Source organism: Thalassophryne amazonica, chromosome 12 (assembly GCF_902500255.1).
Source record: "Thalassophryne amazonica chromosome 12, fThaAma1.1, whole genome shotgun sequence".
Lineage (NCBI taxonomy): Eukaryota > Metazoa > Chordata > Actinopteri > Batrachoidiformes > Batrachoididae > Thalassophryne > Thalassophryne amazonica.
Genome location: NC_047114.1, coordinates 90,886,739 through 90,905,660, shown reverse-complemented (window position 1 = coordinate 90,905,660; position 18,922 = coordinate 90,886,739). Strand labels below are relative to the sequence as shown.

Here is an 18,922-nt window from a genome sequence, read left to right as displayed (position 1 = left end):
ATATTAAGAATCACAAACCTTCACCACCTTATGGACCTCTTAGAATGAGAAGACATCAGTTTACACTGAGCTCGTTCTTCAATTACGATTCAAAATGTTAAAAACCTTTATTTCAACGTTTGAGATTTGTGTCAATCAGAGCAGTTTGGTAAATGATATACAAAAACATCTCATCATTGAAGACCTCAACTCTTAACCTGAGATCTATCCATGTTCTCAAGCACGTCAGGTAACACCTAGAAGGATTTGACTGGACATTCTCTGTGAGCACAGGCAAATGTAAATAAACAGATCTGAAGTTAGGGTCCAGGTCTTTACAATGAAATAAAGTAGGCGATCTGAAAACTCTGTCACTTAGTAATCTGCAACCCAAAAAATGTCTTCCAAGTGCAATAAAGAAAAACCGTGTGGATGAGCAGCATCAGGTGGTTTTTTTCTGCTTTTTCTTCTCTGCCTCCTCTTCTTTTTCCTTCTCAATCTCAGCCACCAGACTCTCAATTTCTTTTGATTCCAAAATCTACAAAAAGCCGTAAAAGAAAAGTCAGTGTCAGCCATCGCACGCATCCATAAAAGATCTGCAGCAAGGTTACCTTTAGCGGCTGGTCCCGTCTGATCACAGCAAGTTCGATATTTTTTCCTCCCGATTGGACAACCTGTAACACAACAAATATGTGATCAATAACTAAATAAATCAACACTCAAAACCTCTGCAGTGTGTAATAAGGACCAAACAGAACCCACACAATAAGGACCCAAACAGAAAGGACCAAGTGCGAAGCGATCCCAGAACATTCTTGGTGTGACGCAATAGTGCTAATCACCAATCTGCCATTGCAGGTCTTGGCAAAATTCTATTGTACCTGCATTATTGGTAAATGCCCACCAGGTGGAGATATTGCTCTATTTCAAGAATCTTGGAACACAATGACCCAACTGTTGCTTAAAGGAGTAGATAATCCAGGGTCAAGTGTTTTTTTATATATAAATTTGCAAAAAAGCTTAAAAAAAAAAACAAAAAACTTTTTCCACACTGTCATTATGGGGTATTGTGTGTAGAATTTTGAGGGGAAAAATATATTTCATTCATTTTGGAATAAGACTAACATAAAAAAAAAGGAAAAAGTGAAGCGCTGTGAATACACTGTCTTTTTTTGAAACATCTGCATATACATGAAAGCTCTACTGTACTGTTACTGCCAGAGCCAACCACATCCTGACCCGTACGCACCAAGCACCATGAAGGGGTATGGCTCCCTGTGTAGCCTGTGGGACTGAGCTGTGATATGTCATTGGCACAGGGCGGACTGAATGGAAATGAATGTGTACATGGCAGGACAGGGTTCCCCCTCTTTTTAAGAAATAATTTTCCAGGACATCTCCAGAGCATTTCCAGGAGTTTTCCTGACATTTGTGAGGTTTCCTTCACATTTTCAGCCCAGTTGGGGATCAAACCTATGATCCTGCATTCAAAGCCACTCCTCACACCTTTAACCACTTCTCCAAGCTGATGAAAATCACATTGTGTAAATTTAAGTGTCCATTTTATACTGAAAATATCTTGTACTTTTTTGTTGTTTTTGGTGCAGACTCTAAACTTGACGTTACCTCGAGCAGAGCTTTGATGGCCAACTTTATTGCCTCGTTGTCTCCAGCAATGGCTTCGTCTGTGTAGTTCTTCTCCAGGAACTCTCTCACGGTCTTTGCACTTCGGCCGATTGCATTAGCCTGAATCACCATTGTAACATAAATGACATACACAGTATTATTAATCACCATCTACTGTCAAAATACTTTGTGTGCTAATATCATTAAAACCAGAACACAACAAAGAACAGACTGACTGACCTTCCAGGCGTGGTAGGTTCCTGAGGGGTCAGTCTGATAGAGCCTTGGAGTCCCATCGTAATCAAAACCAACAATTAAAGCAGAGATGCCAAACGGCCTGCGCCCGTTGCTTTGAGTGTATCGCTACAATATAACAAAAAATGTACCAAAATTATGTTAAATCTTGTTAAATCATTTACAATTTTTTAAAAAGCACACATATAATGTTTAAAATACCTTTAACATGCAAGCATCATCTGGACACTAACTGACTCAGTCCTGATTTTCAAACTGTTGTGTGTTGGGGGGTGTGGCTGGATATTTTGGTGTTCTTTTCTTTTCTTTGCTCTCCAGGTGGCATGAGAACTGATTTGTCTGTGGAGAAGGTGCTGGCTGAAGAATCCTTCACCCTCATCAACATCATGTGTAGCACCTGTGAATGGTGCTCACATGCAACCTTAAAGACTTTCAGCTGAAGCAGATAATTGGATGGCGTTCTGCATTTAAGTCATGTGTGATTCAAGCAGAATTGCCGGGAACTCGACCTTGTGATGTTCGTTTGTGAGATGCTGAGGACTGCGCCTGGGTTTGACACATCGAGCCCGTGAAGCAAGGAAGGGTGAGGGACACATGCTGTCAGCACACATCAAAGGTAATTAAGTGTTTGACTAATTGTTGATAGTAACTTGGTATTTTGTTACGCAGTAAACTTGAATTGTGATGAGGATTGTGCAGCTCGCTTCTCACTGCTGTGGCATGCGGACAAGTGGTCCTCCACCTGTTGTGAGAAGCTGCTTATTTGCATAAAGCTTAAAATACAGACCTGTATGTGTTGCTGATAGTGTGTGTCTTTTGAAGGATATTAGTTGTAACTGCTAACTTACCTCACCTCTTCTATGCTTCGCAGAGAGTCGGTTTGTTGTGTCCACCTGAGGGGTGTTTGGCGGTGGTAGTGGGTCCAGGAGCACCGGGCTTCGATCCTTTTGGGCGCTGGAGAGCGTGCCAGCCTTCACTCCACCAGAAGGACGCTATTTCTGTTTTTACACTTTTTATGCACCAGTGGGTGAAATAAATATATTGTTTTTGGAACCGCTTTTCTGGTTATTTGTAGTGCTGGGTTCCGTCTGACGCAGGTCCGCTCCTCAACCCGCGTCGACACATAACAGTAGGTTCCTGTCCATTCCATAATGGACCCAGCGGCAGAGGCGGTTCCTTTTGCCGAAAAAGTTCAAGAACACTTGGAGAAAATATGGGAGCAATTACAGCATCTCGCAAACCAAATTAAACAAACAGACGCCCGTGTTACGGAGCTCGCAGCACAAGCTGTTCCGCTTCCTGCTGCTCCAGCTGCGGCATCATCGATACCGGTGCAGATAACTCTGTCACCCAGAGATTCGGCGTCCGAACCAATTATTTGTCATCCGGAGCCTTATGCGGGAGACGTCGAAGCCTGTGCTTCGTTTTTGATGCAATGTTCTCTGGTTTTTGCTCAGCGACCGGCTTCCTTCTCTTCTGATAGGAGTCGTGTGTCATATGTGACAAATTTGCTCCGAGGTGACGCCTTAGTTTGGGTCACAGCGTTGTGGAGTAACAACTCGCCATTGTTAGGATCCTTTAAGGCTTTCTCCCGGGAATTCCGACTGGTTTTTGACCATCCGGTGAAAACGAATACCGTTGCTCAACGGTTGCTGAATCTCAGACAGGGAAGGCGGAGTGCGGCGGAGTATTCCGTGGACTTTCGGATTTTTTCTGCTCAGTCAGGTTGGAATGCCGCAGCTTTACGAGGCGTGTTTGTAGATGGGTTAAATGAGTCATTAAAAGACGAGCTGGCAGTCAGTGACGAGCCAAACGATTTAGATGAGCTAATATCGTTGGTGATTCGTCTAGATGATCGGATGAAGGAGCGTGGACGCGAGAGAGGACGCCCATCAGAGCGGGGTTTTTTCGTCTCGGGGCTTTCCCCGACACAGATCTGGGCCGCCTCTTCTTCGCCCCACTGAGGCTCCTCCGATGGGACCACTGGCTCCTCCTGTTGACGAGCCCATGCAGTTCGGACGAGCAGAGATTACTGTATTGCCCCGACATATAAACGTCAAGAAAAATAATGGTGACGTATCTCCAGGTGTTCTGGGACAGGCAAAATAACACATAAAAAAAAAAAAAAAAAAAAAAAAAATCTAGTACGGGTTAATGTTTTGTTTTCTTTAAATAGGGGTTATAATTTGTTTGGGGAGTCAGAGGCGTGTCTGGTGGAGTGAATTATTAGGCAGATAGAAGCCCGTCTGGGCTCACTTAATTGTTAATTTTTATGTGTTTTTAGGTATTTTCTGTTTGGGTTGTTGGGTCGTTTTATTTTGTTGTGTTTTATTTCCCTACATCCCTAACCCCAACCTCACTTGCCCCAAGACCGTTTGTCTTGTGGGTTGTGGGGTGGTGCAGGTTGGTCACGCTGAGCGTTCTCAGAAGACCTCTGCACCTGGGGGGGGGGGGGGTGTTAGGGGCGTTTTTCTTGGTTTGGTTAGGGCCCGGTTCCACTCCAGCCTCGGTGAGCCTTTGTACCGTCCGTCATTGGTGTTGCCGGGGTGTGGTGCAGCGGAGACATACCTCAGTCGGAGGGGTGGGCCGATCTGTTGCCGTTCGCCATTTCGGTAGTTCCACCCCTCCCGAGAGGCTGGGGTATGGTCGAGTTGGGGCACCGGACGTATTTCCGGTTCTCCGCTGCGCCTTGGGGTTGGGGCTGGGTTAGTTTTTTCCTGTTCCCTTCCCCGGCTTAATGTTTTGAGCCGTTCGCCAAAATTGAGCCGCCGAGGGGCTCTGTGAGGGACCTGGGGTCTTTCGGGGTGCCGGGGAGGGTAACAGGGTTTACGGTCGTTTTATATCCCCCCGGGGTTGTTTTTGGTAGTCCTCCGGGGGTTGAATTTTGATTTTGTTCTGTTTCCTTCCGGGTTCCACCTCCAGGGTTGATGGGACAGTCCTCTGGGGGGGAATTGGCTTGGGGCCAACTAGCCAAGTGTGGCCGGGTCTGGGGTTCCGGGGTGGGTACCTCCTGCGGTTGATGGTACGGTCCTCTGGGGGGCGCCGTTTGCTCCATGTATACCTGGGGACCTTTGTGGGATTCTGGTTCTGGCTGTTCCTCCTGGAACTGGCGGTGAAGGCCTTCTGGGGGGGGGCTCTGCAGGTCGTTCTTGGGGGGTTGTTTGTTATTTTTCTTTTATGCATTTATGTTTGTATTGTGTTTGTGGGGCTGTGTTGGGTTTTTGTGTTTGGGAGTTTTTCTTTTCTTCCCGGGGTTTGATGGGACGGTCCCCTGGGGAGGTTTTGGGTGGGTTTTGTGTTTTTTCCTGTGTGTTGGACTGTACTGGGGAATGTTTTGGGGCTTTTGTTGATGCCAGCCGGCCTTCCAGCTGCGTTGCCCTGTCCTGCTGTCTGTGGTGGACCTTGGGAGCGTGGTGCTGTCTGCTTCCTGATGAGGACCCCGGAGGGAGGTGCTCCTTCTCGGGCCTGGTTTGTTCGGTCGCCGGGAGGCTTCCCGTTAAAGGGGGGGTACTGTTGTGTGTTGGGGGGTGTGGCTGGATATTTTGGTGTTCTTTTCTTTTCTTTGCTCTCCAGGTGGCATGAGAACTGATTTGTCTGTGGAGAAGGTGCTGGCTGAAGAATCCTTCACCCTCATCAACATCATGTGTAGCACCTGTGAATGGTGCTCACATGCAACATTAAAGACTTTCAGCTGAAGCAGATAATTGGATGGCGTTCTGCATTTAAGTCATGTGTGATTCAAGCAGAACTGCCGGGAACTCGACCTTGTGATGTTCGTTTGTGAGACGCTGAGGACCGCGCCTGGGTTTGACACATCGAGCCCGTGAAGCAAGGAAGGGTGAGGGACACATGCTGTCAGCACACATCAAAGGTGATTAAGTGTTTGACTAATTGTTGATAGTAACTTGGTATTTTGTTACGCAGTAAACTTGAATTGTGATGAGGATTGTGCAGCTCGCTTCTCACTGCTGTGGCATGCGGACAAGTGGTCCTCCACCTGTTGTGAGAAGCTGCTTATTTGCATAAAGCTTAAAATACAGACCTGTATGTGTTGCTGATAGTGTGTGTCTTTTGAAGGATATTAGTTGTAACTGCTAACTTACCTCACCTCTTCTATGCTTCGCCGAGAGTCGGTTTGTCGTGTCCACCTGGGGGGTGTTTGGCGGTGGTAGTGGGTCCAGGAGCGCCGGACTTTGATCCTTTTGGGCGATGGAGAGCGTGCCAGCCTTCACTCCACCAGAAGGACGCTATTTCTGTTTTTACACTTTTTATGCACCAGTGGGTGAAATAAATATATTGTTTTTGGAACCGCTTTTCTGGTTATTTGTAGCGCTGGGTTCCGTCTGACGCAGGTCCGCTCCTCAACCCGCGTCGACACATAACACAAACATCTCATTTGCAACAGATAATTCAACGGCTTTGACAATTACTTGGAACTTTGTGTTAACTATTAATTTTGTGATATTTTTCCCCAATGAATGATGGAGTTCATCAGGGACATGTTCTGGTTCCTACTCTGTTCAATGCATACGTGGATTGGGTGTTGGTAGGGCTGTGGAGTCCAGCAATTTGGGTGCCCTTGTCAGAGAGAAAACATTCACATTCACTTTATGTATGATGCTGTGATCTTTGTGGAATCAATGGATGCCCTGATTACCCTCGAAAAGCTAAGTAATTAGTTGGCATGTAGGTGTTTGCGATTGTCCTGTATCAAAAGATCTGTATCAGAAGTGTATCTGCTTGCGGTAAAAGTGTTGAACTTAAGAGTGGTTCCCTTATCTATGCAGTTCATGTCTCTGGGTCCTCAGTCTTTGAGATCAACAGATGCCTGTGAAGAACTTATGGTATCATAAGGTGTCTGGAGATACATTTGTATGAGGCCAGAGGTCCAGGGCCCATATCCACAAAGCAGCCTAAGGCTCAAAAATAATAATAATAATAAAAAAAGCTCCTAGTGATGTTATTGTAAGAAAAAGCTTAGAATTCCTCAAATTCTTAGACAATTCTTAGAATTTTCCCTTGGTAAGATGAAAGTTGTTCACAAAGCACCTTAAGGTGCCCTGACACTTGCACGACTTTGATCCACTCACATCGTCGTGATGATCCCACCCGCTGTGCTCCTAGCTGGACACCGTGCTTTGTTCCACTGACTGCGTTGTGCACTGGATGCTGCATATATAAAATAATTATTTTGTAGCGGATTAATCATTTTCTGTCTGAGTTAGCTGTTGATAACTCCTCTAATCACAGAGGACCACTCCAGCTGCTGCTTTTCTCGCATGCGCTCTGAACGAGGTGGAGAAAGCATTTGGAGCCGTTTAAAAAGGTAATTATTTGTCATGTTTCCATTGTAATGGCTTGGTAAAACAGCTTTTTTCCTTCTTCTTTCTTCCTTCTTTCCTTCTTGTGTGCAGCTGTAAAAGTATGTTTGTGACAGATTTAACATCTCGTTATAATCGTTCAGACAAGCGCCGATGCGGTGCGCTGACGCAACCACTCGCTCTGTTCACTTCTTCTTTACTCAACTCGATGAGCTGCACGTAATGTTGGCGAGTAGATCGCGCAACGTTCACTACCATTTCACATCTGTTACAGGATATTTATGCATCAAAGATTTTTTTAACATTTCAAAATTCTCTTTGCGCAATTGCACGTGCCACAAGTTTACTCTCCTGCATGATACACTGCATGCATCAAAGTTGTGCACGTGTCAGGGAGCCTTTAGGCCTTAAGAGAGCTCCTAAGGTGCCAAACTGGTAAGAGTAGGAAGGAGGACTTTAAGAAGCCCAAGAGTGACTTAAGCAGATAAAAAGACAGAGATATTCATCATATGTAGAATGACAATCTGCTTGATCTACATAATTAGTTTATGTTAATGTACTGTCTTAATGTATTTATAATTGTTAAGGTTCTTGTTATCATATACACACTGTTAATACTATCATTATTTTTATTATTATTGGTACTATTAAGTTATTTCTTTTATTATTCTATTTCGTCATTTGATTCTTAAATGGACCACAATGCAAATAAGTGTTTGTGTGTTCACTTTCTTGTGTCCTGCATGTATTTCTAATGTATTTACAAGTGTATTATGCACTCACAATGAACGTACTAAATAAACCCACACATGCACGCTTTTAATATATAGATATTTGTCATGTGAATGTGGTATGTTCAAACATTTTCAAGCTGTGTAACAGTTCATTTAATTTTCCTGGGTTTCAACATCATGGCATTAAGTTATCCTCACGATTACACGGCTTAATGCAGTTCAGGTTATATAATCGGTTGAGTTCACTGTCCATTCATGACTAGGAGGGCAGAGCGCATTTGTTTTTTGTTTTTTTCTCCTCCCCTTTCCGTGACAACCAATTGCAGCTCTTAGAGGACTGCATCATACCTAGCAACGGGGTCAACCCCGCCTCCTCACAAAGATAGGAGTTTCTGTCCCCTTCTTGCTCAGACTCGCTCTCAGACACCTGCTGTCTCACTCTTAGGCAAAGATTCCTTGCCATGAAATTTTAGGTTCAGTTAGGAGCTCTTTGAGAGGGCTTTGAGTTGTTTCGTGGATACAGGCCCTGGCTTTTAGGGTCCTGATGATTCCATTCTTACTGTATAGTCTTGAGACTTGGTTGCTAACCAGTGACCTAGACAACCAGGTGCATTTGATAAGTCTCTTTGGAGAATCCTTGGGTCCCACTGGAATGACTGTGTCAAAAGAACAATTACTTAAGGCTACAAAGATGAGAAATATCGCTTGCACTGAGAAGGAATATCAGCTACAACATTTTTGCCATGTGGCCTGTTTCTATGGAGATGATCTAGCATGTAGGTGTCTAAGTGCTGAGGACCCAAATAACTGTAAAAAGCAGAGAGGTGGCTACTTTTGAAAGGTGGGGATGGACCAGTTATGACCCTGGGTGGTTGCCATTTGGAGCAGTTCCACAGCATGGTGGACGTGGTGATGTGTGGTACCAATGCATATCCCCAGATCTGACCTACACTGTAAAAAAAAGGGGGTGTCTAAAAACAAGATAAAAACCCTAAATCTGAGGGAAAAGGTACTCAAAAGTGAAATCATCTGTGCATCCAGCAAGATACTTTCACTTGACAAGATTCCTGAATTAAGATTTTTAAATCAAGAAATAAACATGTTGAACACTTAAAATAAGAATAAAAATATATCATTTTCTCACTGCACAGTCACACATATATTTTCTTCCAATGTGTCTGAGTTTCCATAAATAAGACCAATGGGGGAGCAAACGTATGCACAAAGTGCATGTCTGAAAGGGTTTTACAGATTCCTTTGAGTATGTTAATAGTCATAAATACACAAATGAAAAAACAGTACCTGTTTCAGAGTAGCAATGTAGCGTGTGATGTATTCAACTGTGACAGGGTCCTCAACAGTTAGCCTGTGGCTCTGGCACTCAACCCGAGCTCTGTTTATCACAATACGGGCATCTGCTGTCAGACCTGAGGAGGAAAAAAAACAAACAAAAAACATTAAAACACCGACAACACACATTTAGGAGTTTCACAATACAAAAGATAGAGAAGGGACAAGCCAGCATACAATAAATAAATAAATAAATAAAGGCACAGCTATTGACCCAGCATGGTGACCAATAATAGAGTGCAACAGGAGAAACCTTTAAGAGAATCAGGCTGCAATAACATAACGTAATGTAACGTAAATTTTTGTTGCCCTGCGTTGAACTTTTTTTTTTAGCATGTCTTTGTTGCTCTGTAAAAAGGGGGACCACATTTGCACACAATATTCCAAATGAGGTCTAATATAACTCTTGGACAACACTAGGAAAGATTCCATAGATTACCTTTGTATATGTACTTGGAGGATGACAACTTATTGGTAAACAAAATGCCTAAATCTTTTTCTTCCGTAACTGCATTTATTTTGTTTCCATTCATATAATACTCATAACAAGGGTGTTTTTTGCACCAAAATACATTATCTTACATTTTCTGATATTCAATAGTACATTCTACATCAATTTAAAAACAACTGTTATGGTTCACCATGACTTTAGAATATCACAGGGCTGTGAAATGAAAATTAAGGGGGGGGCAGCCCCCAGGAGTCGTAGTCTAGGGCCCGCGGGGCCCCAAAACCAAATTAATTTTGTATCTAATGATACATTTTCAGCATCTCCTGGAAGAAAAAAAATCTCAAAGAAGTGCATATTTAAATGATCCTAGATTCAAACTTTCATTTGAACTGTCAATGATAATGTTGAAATAACAGAATATGACATGAAAGTAGGACCTGGAATGATTTTCGTTTTAAATGTAAACCAAATTGTGCATTAACTCATAACAATTAAACTACATGAAATTCATGAAGACTGAAAAGACTTAAAGCATTTCAAAAACCACAGCTAAAGCTTGTAGAATATTTTGAAAATCATGGTAAAATATCAATAACATACCTTATAGTAAAAAAGTCAATTATATCCTTGTGTAAATGCCTGTAAATCCACTCAAAGCCACAATGTCTTTTTTTCCAATGAAAGAAAGTCTCCGTTAATTAAAAAAGTCACACAATTTTGTCTGAAATCCAGTTTGAACAGCACAATATTTATTTTCCAGAGATAAAAAAAATTATTACCGTGTTTCTTGAGGGCACAAGAAGATGCAGTGAGCTTTTCCCGATCTTTTATCTGTGTTCATGATGACGAATGAGCGCCAATTCCATGGATACTTGTCCTTATTAAACTTTTTCAACCAGTGTTTCTCACCATCTTCCCTCTCTCCGACATCACTCCGTGACACAGACATGCAGCAAAATTCTTCTTTTAAAAACTTGATAGTGCTTAAAGTATGCTATGTCCACATGATACATTTAGCTGAAAGAACAACGTCTTGGAACATCGTCATTGCAACCGACCAATCACGCTTTATGATAAGTGTTGCAACAGCCATGCTTTGCGAGAGGGATTTTTCTCCACTGACTTCTGCGGATCCAAGGACAGATTTATATCTGTAACACAAAGATCAGTGTCCGCAGACTTATAAAACTTGCATAATGTTGTAAAAAAGAACACTTTGCGATAGGCATTTTACAGAATACAGCACTAACACCCCCCTCCCCATGATGAAATCCGCAGAATTCCTCGGATCCGAGTTTTCACATCCCTGATATCAGATTTTTTTTCTCAAGATGTTAATTCAATGATATTAGTGTCGACATGTCATAGCTACAGGTTGTTCTGCAAACACAAGATGCTCAAGAGAGTTAAAGACTCATTTTATTAGTAAACAGAGCAGGTAGCAGCCTCAACTTTATCTAAAGTCTGAGTCTTTTAGTGCCGCTTAGGGCTAGTGGCCGGTGATCACCTTAGTATTTCTTCTGAATTTCTTGTTACTTAATTGCTGACAAAATTATACCTTATTTGTAGTCTTTCTGCCACCTAATTCTGTTTTTTTTCCCTCTGTCCGAGGTGCGGCTCCATCCAGAAGTGGGAGTGGGTGTCTTCTTCTGTAATGGCCATTAAATAGACAGGATCTGTCTGTTTATTTTGCTTTAAACTGACTTTAGAATGATTTAAGAGGTTTTACCTTTATCATCTGGTGGTTAATAATGCCATTAATCCATTTGATTGCTTTGGGTGAAGAGACTCGGTCTCAGACGTGCTGCTGTGGTCCGAAATGACACATGCAAGGATGCAAAAGGCGGACCGATTTTTAGTGGCAGACTATTCGGTCTAAGACACCGGTCCTTCAAAAAGCCTCAGAATGCCCCATTTTTATGTTAAATTTTCAAAAGCACCACAGAAAGGCCGATGGATGGGTATCGAGAACCGGTTCGTTTCGGGTATCGTTAAGAAATGATTCGATCCACCGATATAAATAAGCTTTGTGCTTAACGATTCTGTTATCGGTCCTTCATAGTGGCCGTTGTTTTGGGGGGTGTTTGTCAGGAAAATGATAATTTCTCTATATTGATTACTGACCCTGCAGCGGGTCCTTCATCAACTTTTCTGCAGCGCGGCTTTGCTTTGAACCTTGAACCAATCGAAGCAGTGGTTCGCAGATTGAAGCAATGCTTCGTTTATTCTTTCGCTTAATTTTCCCCAACTAAAACCCTAAAGAGCATACGTCTGTGAGTATTATTTACCTTTTCTATGTTAAACCGACCTGTTATGGTCTTCTGAAACAGTTGATAGATGTATTTTATAACTTAAAAACGGGAGCGATGCTAACGCGTTAGCATGTCTATGGCATTTTCAATGTTAAAAGTTAGCATTAAGCAATTGCAGTCGTCATCACGTTCGGGTGCATTTGTTTTCAAATTGTAATATTTCTTAAATTTTTTTTGTTTATATATTAATAATCTAATGATTATTATATACAATTTTAGAGAAAGAGACAAAAAGAACCTGAATAGAAACACAACAGAAAATATATAATAGCAACTAACAATGAGCATAAATACATACATAAATACAGAAATAAATGTTTCCTGTGAACACCTAGTGACTCTCACACCTCCATTTCATCCCTCTTATTTAAGTTTAATGACAGTTTGTTTCAGTCAAACCATATTTTCAGTTTGTTAATTTCTTCAGTGATTTCCTCCAGAACTATCTGCCAAACCAGAAAACTGCTGCATCCTAGTAAGAGCAGAATACTACTGGAATGAATTTGAATAAGGAAAGATGTTTTTTTTCCCCCCCTCACTAAATGGATGCTGCACTCACTCCAGTTTATCTTCTGGAATAGTCCCAGATTGCATTTCAGAGCTTCTAGAATTGAAACATTTTCGTGCAGGTGGTGTTGGGGCAAATTTTGGGTTTCAACTTTTGTTTTTCACCACTTTCACCCCTGACTATGATTCGTGATTCACTTTTGTGCAGATTAAAGTTACTAACTGGGACTCCTGTCTTGTTGTGAGAAAGAAACAAGAATCGTCCTCCATTCTGTTCACACAGCTCCAAATTTTGGGTGGCTCTCTGACGAGTCAAGATAGAATGATAGAATTCAGTCTGAATTAATAACTTCAAAGCGAAACACCGTTTTGTTTATTTTTATTTATGTCCAGAGATCAAGGATACAGTGACCAATTTTATATTTATTTACTTTAAGACTCAATGAAATACATAGAAAACCTGTAAAGCCTACTTTTAGTACAAAATTCACGAGGTATCGATAAGAGAATCGATAAGGAATCGGATTGATAAGCAGAATCGATAATGGCATCGATATCGATAAAATTTTATCAATACCCATCCCTAGAAAGGCCCCCCTATCGCACTATCCCCCCCGCTCGTTTCCTCGCATCTGGTGTCACCCCCTTGTTAACTTTTTCTAGAAAAACCCTTGATGAATCATGGTAAATCAATAGTAAGTTCTTTTTGGTTGGGGCCACCACAGCAGATCTGCATGTTGACTTGGCATAAGTTTTATGACGGATGCTCTTCCTGACAGGCGGTCTTGAAGCAGGAACCTTTTGATTTGCAAGCAAGTGCATTAACCACTTGCCCACCATGCTGCCCATCTTCGTCAATAAATGATCTGAAAACTTTAAATAATTATTAAAATTAAGCTAATATGTTATATTTCTTCATGCAGGATCAGGAAAATCAGTTGATTTCATATGGAGAGACCCATCTGTTTCTCAGTGAAGAACATCCATTTTTGTTTTTTAGATACCTGCAAATGCCATGCAGACATGCTCATCAAGGGCGCAAATCTTGCGGACAGTCCTTTCCTCCTGCAACTTTGCTACAGATTTCTTCTCAACACCAAGCACAACAATATCTTTCCCTCTGATTCCCACCTGCAAAGAAAACAGACTCAGTGAGCACACAAATGAAACCTGCTGTAGATTGCCAACTCATGATTCAATTCAAGGTGCTAACTGATGACCAATCAGTTACAAACTTATTACATCCAAAGGGATTTTGCTGTATTTATTCCCCAAATATGTGCTACAAAAACAGGCAATCAGTTAAGATTACGAGATTTTACTTGCATTTGTACATGCATAGACAGTGAGGGTGCCTTTTGTGCAAAGCTCTTGTAGTCAGTAATGCAAAAGAAAAAAGAATCAGAGTAAAATAAGCAACAATCTAATAAGAGAGACAGTATAACTTGCAATAAATTCATACATATAATACAACGAGACAGTAAGTAAGTCCCTTCGGCTGCTCCCTTGTTTTGTACTCGGGGTCGCCACAGCAAATCCAAGGTGGATCTGCATGTTGAATTGGCACAAATTTTACAATGGATGCCCTTCCTGACGCAACTCCACATTACATGGAGAAATGTGGTAGGGGTGGGATTCGAACCGGGAACCTTCCGCACTGAAACCAAGTGCATTAAGGTGGCAGTAATTAAACCATTACTTAAAAAGCCATCACTTGACCCAGCTATCTTAGCTAATTATAGGCCAATCTCCAACCTTCCTTTTCTCTCAAAAATTCTTGAAAGGGTAGTTGTAAAACAGCTAACTGATCATCTGCAGAGGAATGGTCTATTTGAAGAGTTTCAGTCAGGTTTTAGAATTCATCATAGTACAGAAACAGCATTAGTGAAGGTTACAAATGATCTTCTTATGGTCTCGGACAGTGGACTCATCTCTGTGCTTGTTCTGTTAGACCTCAGTGCTGCTTTTGATACTGTTGACCATAAAATTTTATTACAGAGATTAGAGCATGCCATAGGTATTAAAGGCACTGCGCTGCGGTGGTTTGAATCATATTTGTCTAATAGATTACAATTTGTTCATGTAAATGGGGAATCTTCTTCACAGACTAAAGTTAATTATGGAGTTCCACAAGGTTCTGTGCTAGGACCAATTTTATTCACTTTATACATGCTTCCCTTAGGCAGTATTATTAGACGGTATTACTTAAATTTTCATTGTTACGCAGATGATACCCATCTTTATCTATCCATGAAGCCAGAGGACACACACCAATTAGCTAAACTGCAGGATTGTCTTACAGACATAAAGACATGGATGACCTCTAATTTCCTGCTTTTAAACTCAGATAAAACTGAAGTTATTGTACTTGGCCCCACAAATCTTAGAAACATGGTGTCTAACCAGATCCTTACTCTGGATGGCATTACCCTGACCTCTAGTAATACTGTGAGAAATCTTGGAGTCATTTTTGATCAGGATATGTCATTCAAAGCGCATATTAAACAAATATGTAGGACTGCTTTTTTGCATTTACGCAATATCTCTAAAATCAGAAAGGTCTTGTCTCAGAGTGATGCTGAAAAACTAATTCATGCATTTATTTCCTCTAGGCTGGACTATTGTAATTCATTATTATCAGGTTGTCCTAAAAGTTCCCTAAAAAGCCTTCAGTTAATTCAAAATGCTGCAGCTAGAGTACTGACGGGGACTAGAAGGAGAGAGCATATCTCACCCATATTGGCCTCTCTTCATTGGCTTCCTGTTAATTCTAGAATAGAATTTAAAATTCTTCTTCTTACTTATAAGGTTTTGAATAATCAGGTCCCATCTTATCTTAGGGACCTCGTAGTACCATATCACCCCAATAGAGCGCTTCGCTCTCAGACTGCAGGCTTACTTGTAGTTCCTAGGGTTTGTAAGAGTAGAATGGGAGGCAGAGCCTTCAGCTTTCAGGCTCCTCTCCTGTGGAACCAGCTCCCAATTCAGATCAGGGAGACAGACACCCTCTCTACTTTTAAGATTAGGCTTAAAACTTTCCTTTTTGCTAAAGCTTATAGTTAGGGCTGGATCAGGTGACCCTGAACCATCCCTTAGTTTGCTGCTATAGACATAGACTGCTGGGGGGTTCCCATGATGCACTGTTTCTTTCTCTTTTTGCTCTGTATGCACCACTCTGCATTTAATCATTAGTGACCGATCTCTGCTCCCCTCCACAGCATGTCTTTTTCCTGGTTCTCTCCCTCAGCCCCAACCAGTCCCAGCAGAAGACTGCCCCTCCCTGAGCCTGGTTCTGCTGGAGGTTTCTTCCTGTTAAAAGGGAGTTTTTCCTTCCCACTGTAGCCAAGTGCTTGCTCACAGGGGGTCGTTTTGACCGTTGGGGTTTTACATAATTATTGTATGGCCTTGCCTTACAATATAAAGCGCCTTGGGGCAACTGTTTGTTGTGATTTGGCGCTATATAAAAAAACTGATTGAATTGATTGATTAACCACTTGGCCACGACTCCTACTATACAATGAGACAGTAACACTGTAAAACCAGACTTGCCCTCTTTTCAGAATATGGCACATTTAAATATGACATGACTTCTGACAACTTGACTAAACCCTGTGAAACAAAGTGGCTTTCAATTTGAGAATATAAGTCAATAAGATTTAAGTTCCAAAAACCTTGAAATGATACCAAACTTTTGCTTGAAAGTTTGATGCTTTTCTTCTTGTTTTTGATGTTAAGGTGATTAAAAGAATCTTTATTCCTGTTTATAATTGTAAAATGAAAACATTTGAGTCTCGGACAAAATCAGTTCCAAGATGTGACCCTGTGGGGAGATTTTCACTATTGCTTTCCTGCTAAACAATTAATAATAACTAGTCAGTAGTTACAGCCATGTAACATACAATATAAAATGTACAACCCCTGGCAAAAATTATGGAATCACTGGCCTCAGAGGATGTTCATTCAGTTGTTTAATTTTGTAGAAAAAAAGCAGATCACAGACATGACACAAAACTAAAGTCATTTCAAATGGCAACTTTCTGGCTTTAAGAAACACTATAAGAAATCAAGATAAAAAATTGTGGCAGTCAGTAACGGTTACTTTTTTAGACCAAGCAGAGGGGAAAAAATATGGACTCACTCAATTCTGAGGAATAAATTATGGAATCACCCTGTAAATTTTGATCCCCAAAACTAACACCTGCATCAAATCAGATCTGCTCTTTAGTCTGCATCTAAAAAGGAGTGATCACACCTTGGATAGCTGTTGCACCAAGTGGACTGACATGAATCATGGCTCCAACACGAGAGATGTCAATTGAAACAAAGGAGAGGATTATCAAACTCTTAAAAATGGGTAAATCATCACGCAATGTTGCAAAAGATGTTGGTTGTTCACAGTCAGCTGTGTCTAAACTCTGGACCAAATACAAACAACATGGGAAGGTTGTTAAAGGCAAACATACTGGTAGATCAAGGAAGACATCAAAGCGTCAAGACAGAAAACTTCAAGCAATATGTCTCAAAAATCGAAAATGCACAACAAAACAAATGAGGAACGAATGGGAGGAAACTGGAGTCAACGTCTGTAACCGAACTGTAAGAAACCACCTAAAGGAAATGGGATTTACATACAGAAAAGCTAAACGAAAGCCATCATTAACACCTAAACAGAAAAAAACAAGGTTACAATGGGCTAAGGAAAAGCAATCGTGGATGACTGGATGAAAGTCATATTCAGTGATGAATCTCGAATCTGCATTGGGCAAGGTGATGATGCTGGAACTTTTGTTTGGTGCCGTTCCAATGAGATTTCTAAAGATGACTGCCTGAAGAGAACATGTAAATTTCCAGAGTCATTGATGATATGGGGCTACATGTCAGGTAAAGGCACTGGGGAGATGGCTGTCATTACATCATCAATAAATGCACAAGTTTACATTGATATTTTGGACACCTTTCTTATCCCATCAATTGAAAGGATGTTTGGGGATGATGAAATAGAGGATCATGCCATAGAGCAAAAAGTGTGAAAACATTCCTTGCCAAAAGACACATAGGGTCAATGTCATGGCCTGCAAATAGTCCAGATCTTAATCCAATTGAAAATCTTTGGTGGAAGTTGAAGAAAATGGTCCATGACAAGGCTCCAACCTGCAAAGCTGATCTGGCAACAGCAATCAGAGAAAGTTGGAGCCAGATTGATGAAGAGTACTGTTTGTCACTCATTACGTCCATGCCTCAGAGACTCCAAGCTGTTATAAAAGCCAGAGGTGGTGCAACAAAATACTAGTGATGTGTTGGAGCATTCTTTTGTTTTTCATGATTCCATAATTTTTTCCTCAGAATTGAGTGATTCCACATTTTTTTTTCCTCTGCTTGGTCTAAAAAAATAACCGTTACTGACTGCCAATTTTTTTTCTTGATATCTCATAGTGTTTCTTAAAACCAGAAAGTTGCCATTTGAAATGACTTTAGTTTTGTGTCATTTCTGTGATCTGCTTTTTTCTACAAAATTAAACAACTGAATGAACATCCTCCGAGGCCGGTGATTCCATAATTTTTGCCAGGGGTTGTATTATAAGTAAAAACGTATCACTGATATTTACTACAAATTGTAACTGACTTTCTACAAGACAATCAGTGACTAGAGATAAAGTAATCCACGGATTTTACATGATATTACGACGTATATAACGTCGTTAACACAATGAAACCGAAACTGCTGAGTGACAAAGCAACAAAGGCAAGCTAATGCTAACAACTACGTTTTGTACAGTATAATAAAGAATTTGAAACCCAGAGGATCAGCAAGCTTGAAAGAACTTTACATTAGACAATATCAGATTATAAACACAATAAGAAAAGTTCCTCATGCTCAACTCAACAGCATGTTAGCTGTTTCGACTAAGTAGCTAACACTAGTTTTAACACTTACCGCTGTAGAGCCTTTTTTTACGGCTTCTTGTGCATATTCTACCTGAAAAAGATGACCATCGGGTGAAAAGACAGTAATCGCTCTGTCGTATCTTGCCGCCATTACGCTACAAGACACGCACAATTACAAGAAAAAAGAGGGAATAAACTAAATGATTCAGCTGATTAGCTGCTTAGCAGAGAGCCGCACTGTGATGCTGCCGTCTTCACAAATGCGCATGCGCGTTACCTCTAACCTGGGAAATACCAAAGAAAACGAACAATACATTTAAAATCAACATAAAAAACTGTTTGGTTCCTGTAAAAATTCTGTAAAATGTTTAAATTAAAAAGTCAATTTTACCATAAAATTTACAATGTAAAATTCCAAACATTTGGTCGTTTCGCGTTTTCCTTTGGAGTGAGACTATTCCACTATTTAAAAAAGGTAACAGCTTGGATTCTTTGAAAATA

At 41.0% G+C, this 18,922-nt stretch overlaps 1 protein-coding gene across 1 annotated transcript; it reads right to left on the bottom strand.

Moving 5' to 3' along the window:
• Nucleotides 1-87: 87 nt before the first annotated feature.
• Nucleotides 88-18,692, bottom strand: LOC117522137 (proteasome subunit alpha type-7). The gene is made up of 7 exons (XM_034183521.1): nt 18,471-18,692; nt 13,540-13,666; nt 9,218-9,342; nt 1,846-1,968; nt 1,606-1,725; nt 591-653; nt 88-517 (listed from the first exon to the last, which is right to left on the bottom strand). Exons 1-7 carry the CDS (start codon nt 18,570-18,572, stop codon nt 422-424), a joined length of 756 nt encoding a protein of 251 aa, XP_034039412.1. The 5' UTR covers nt 18,573-18,692; the 3' UTR covers nt 88-421.
• Between the last annotated feature and the right edge of the window lie 230 nt (nt 18,693-18,922).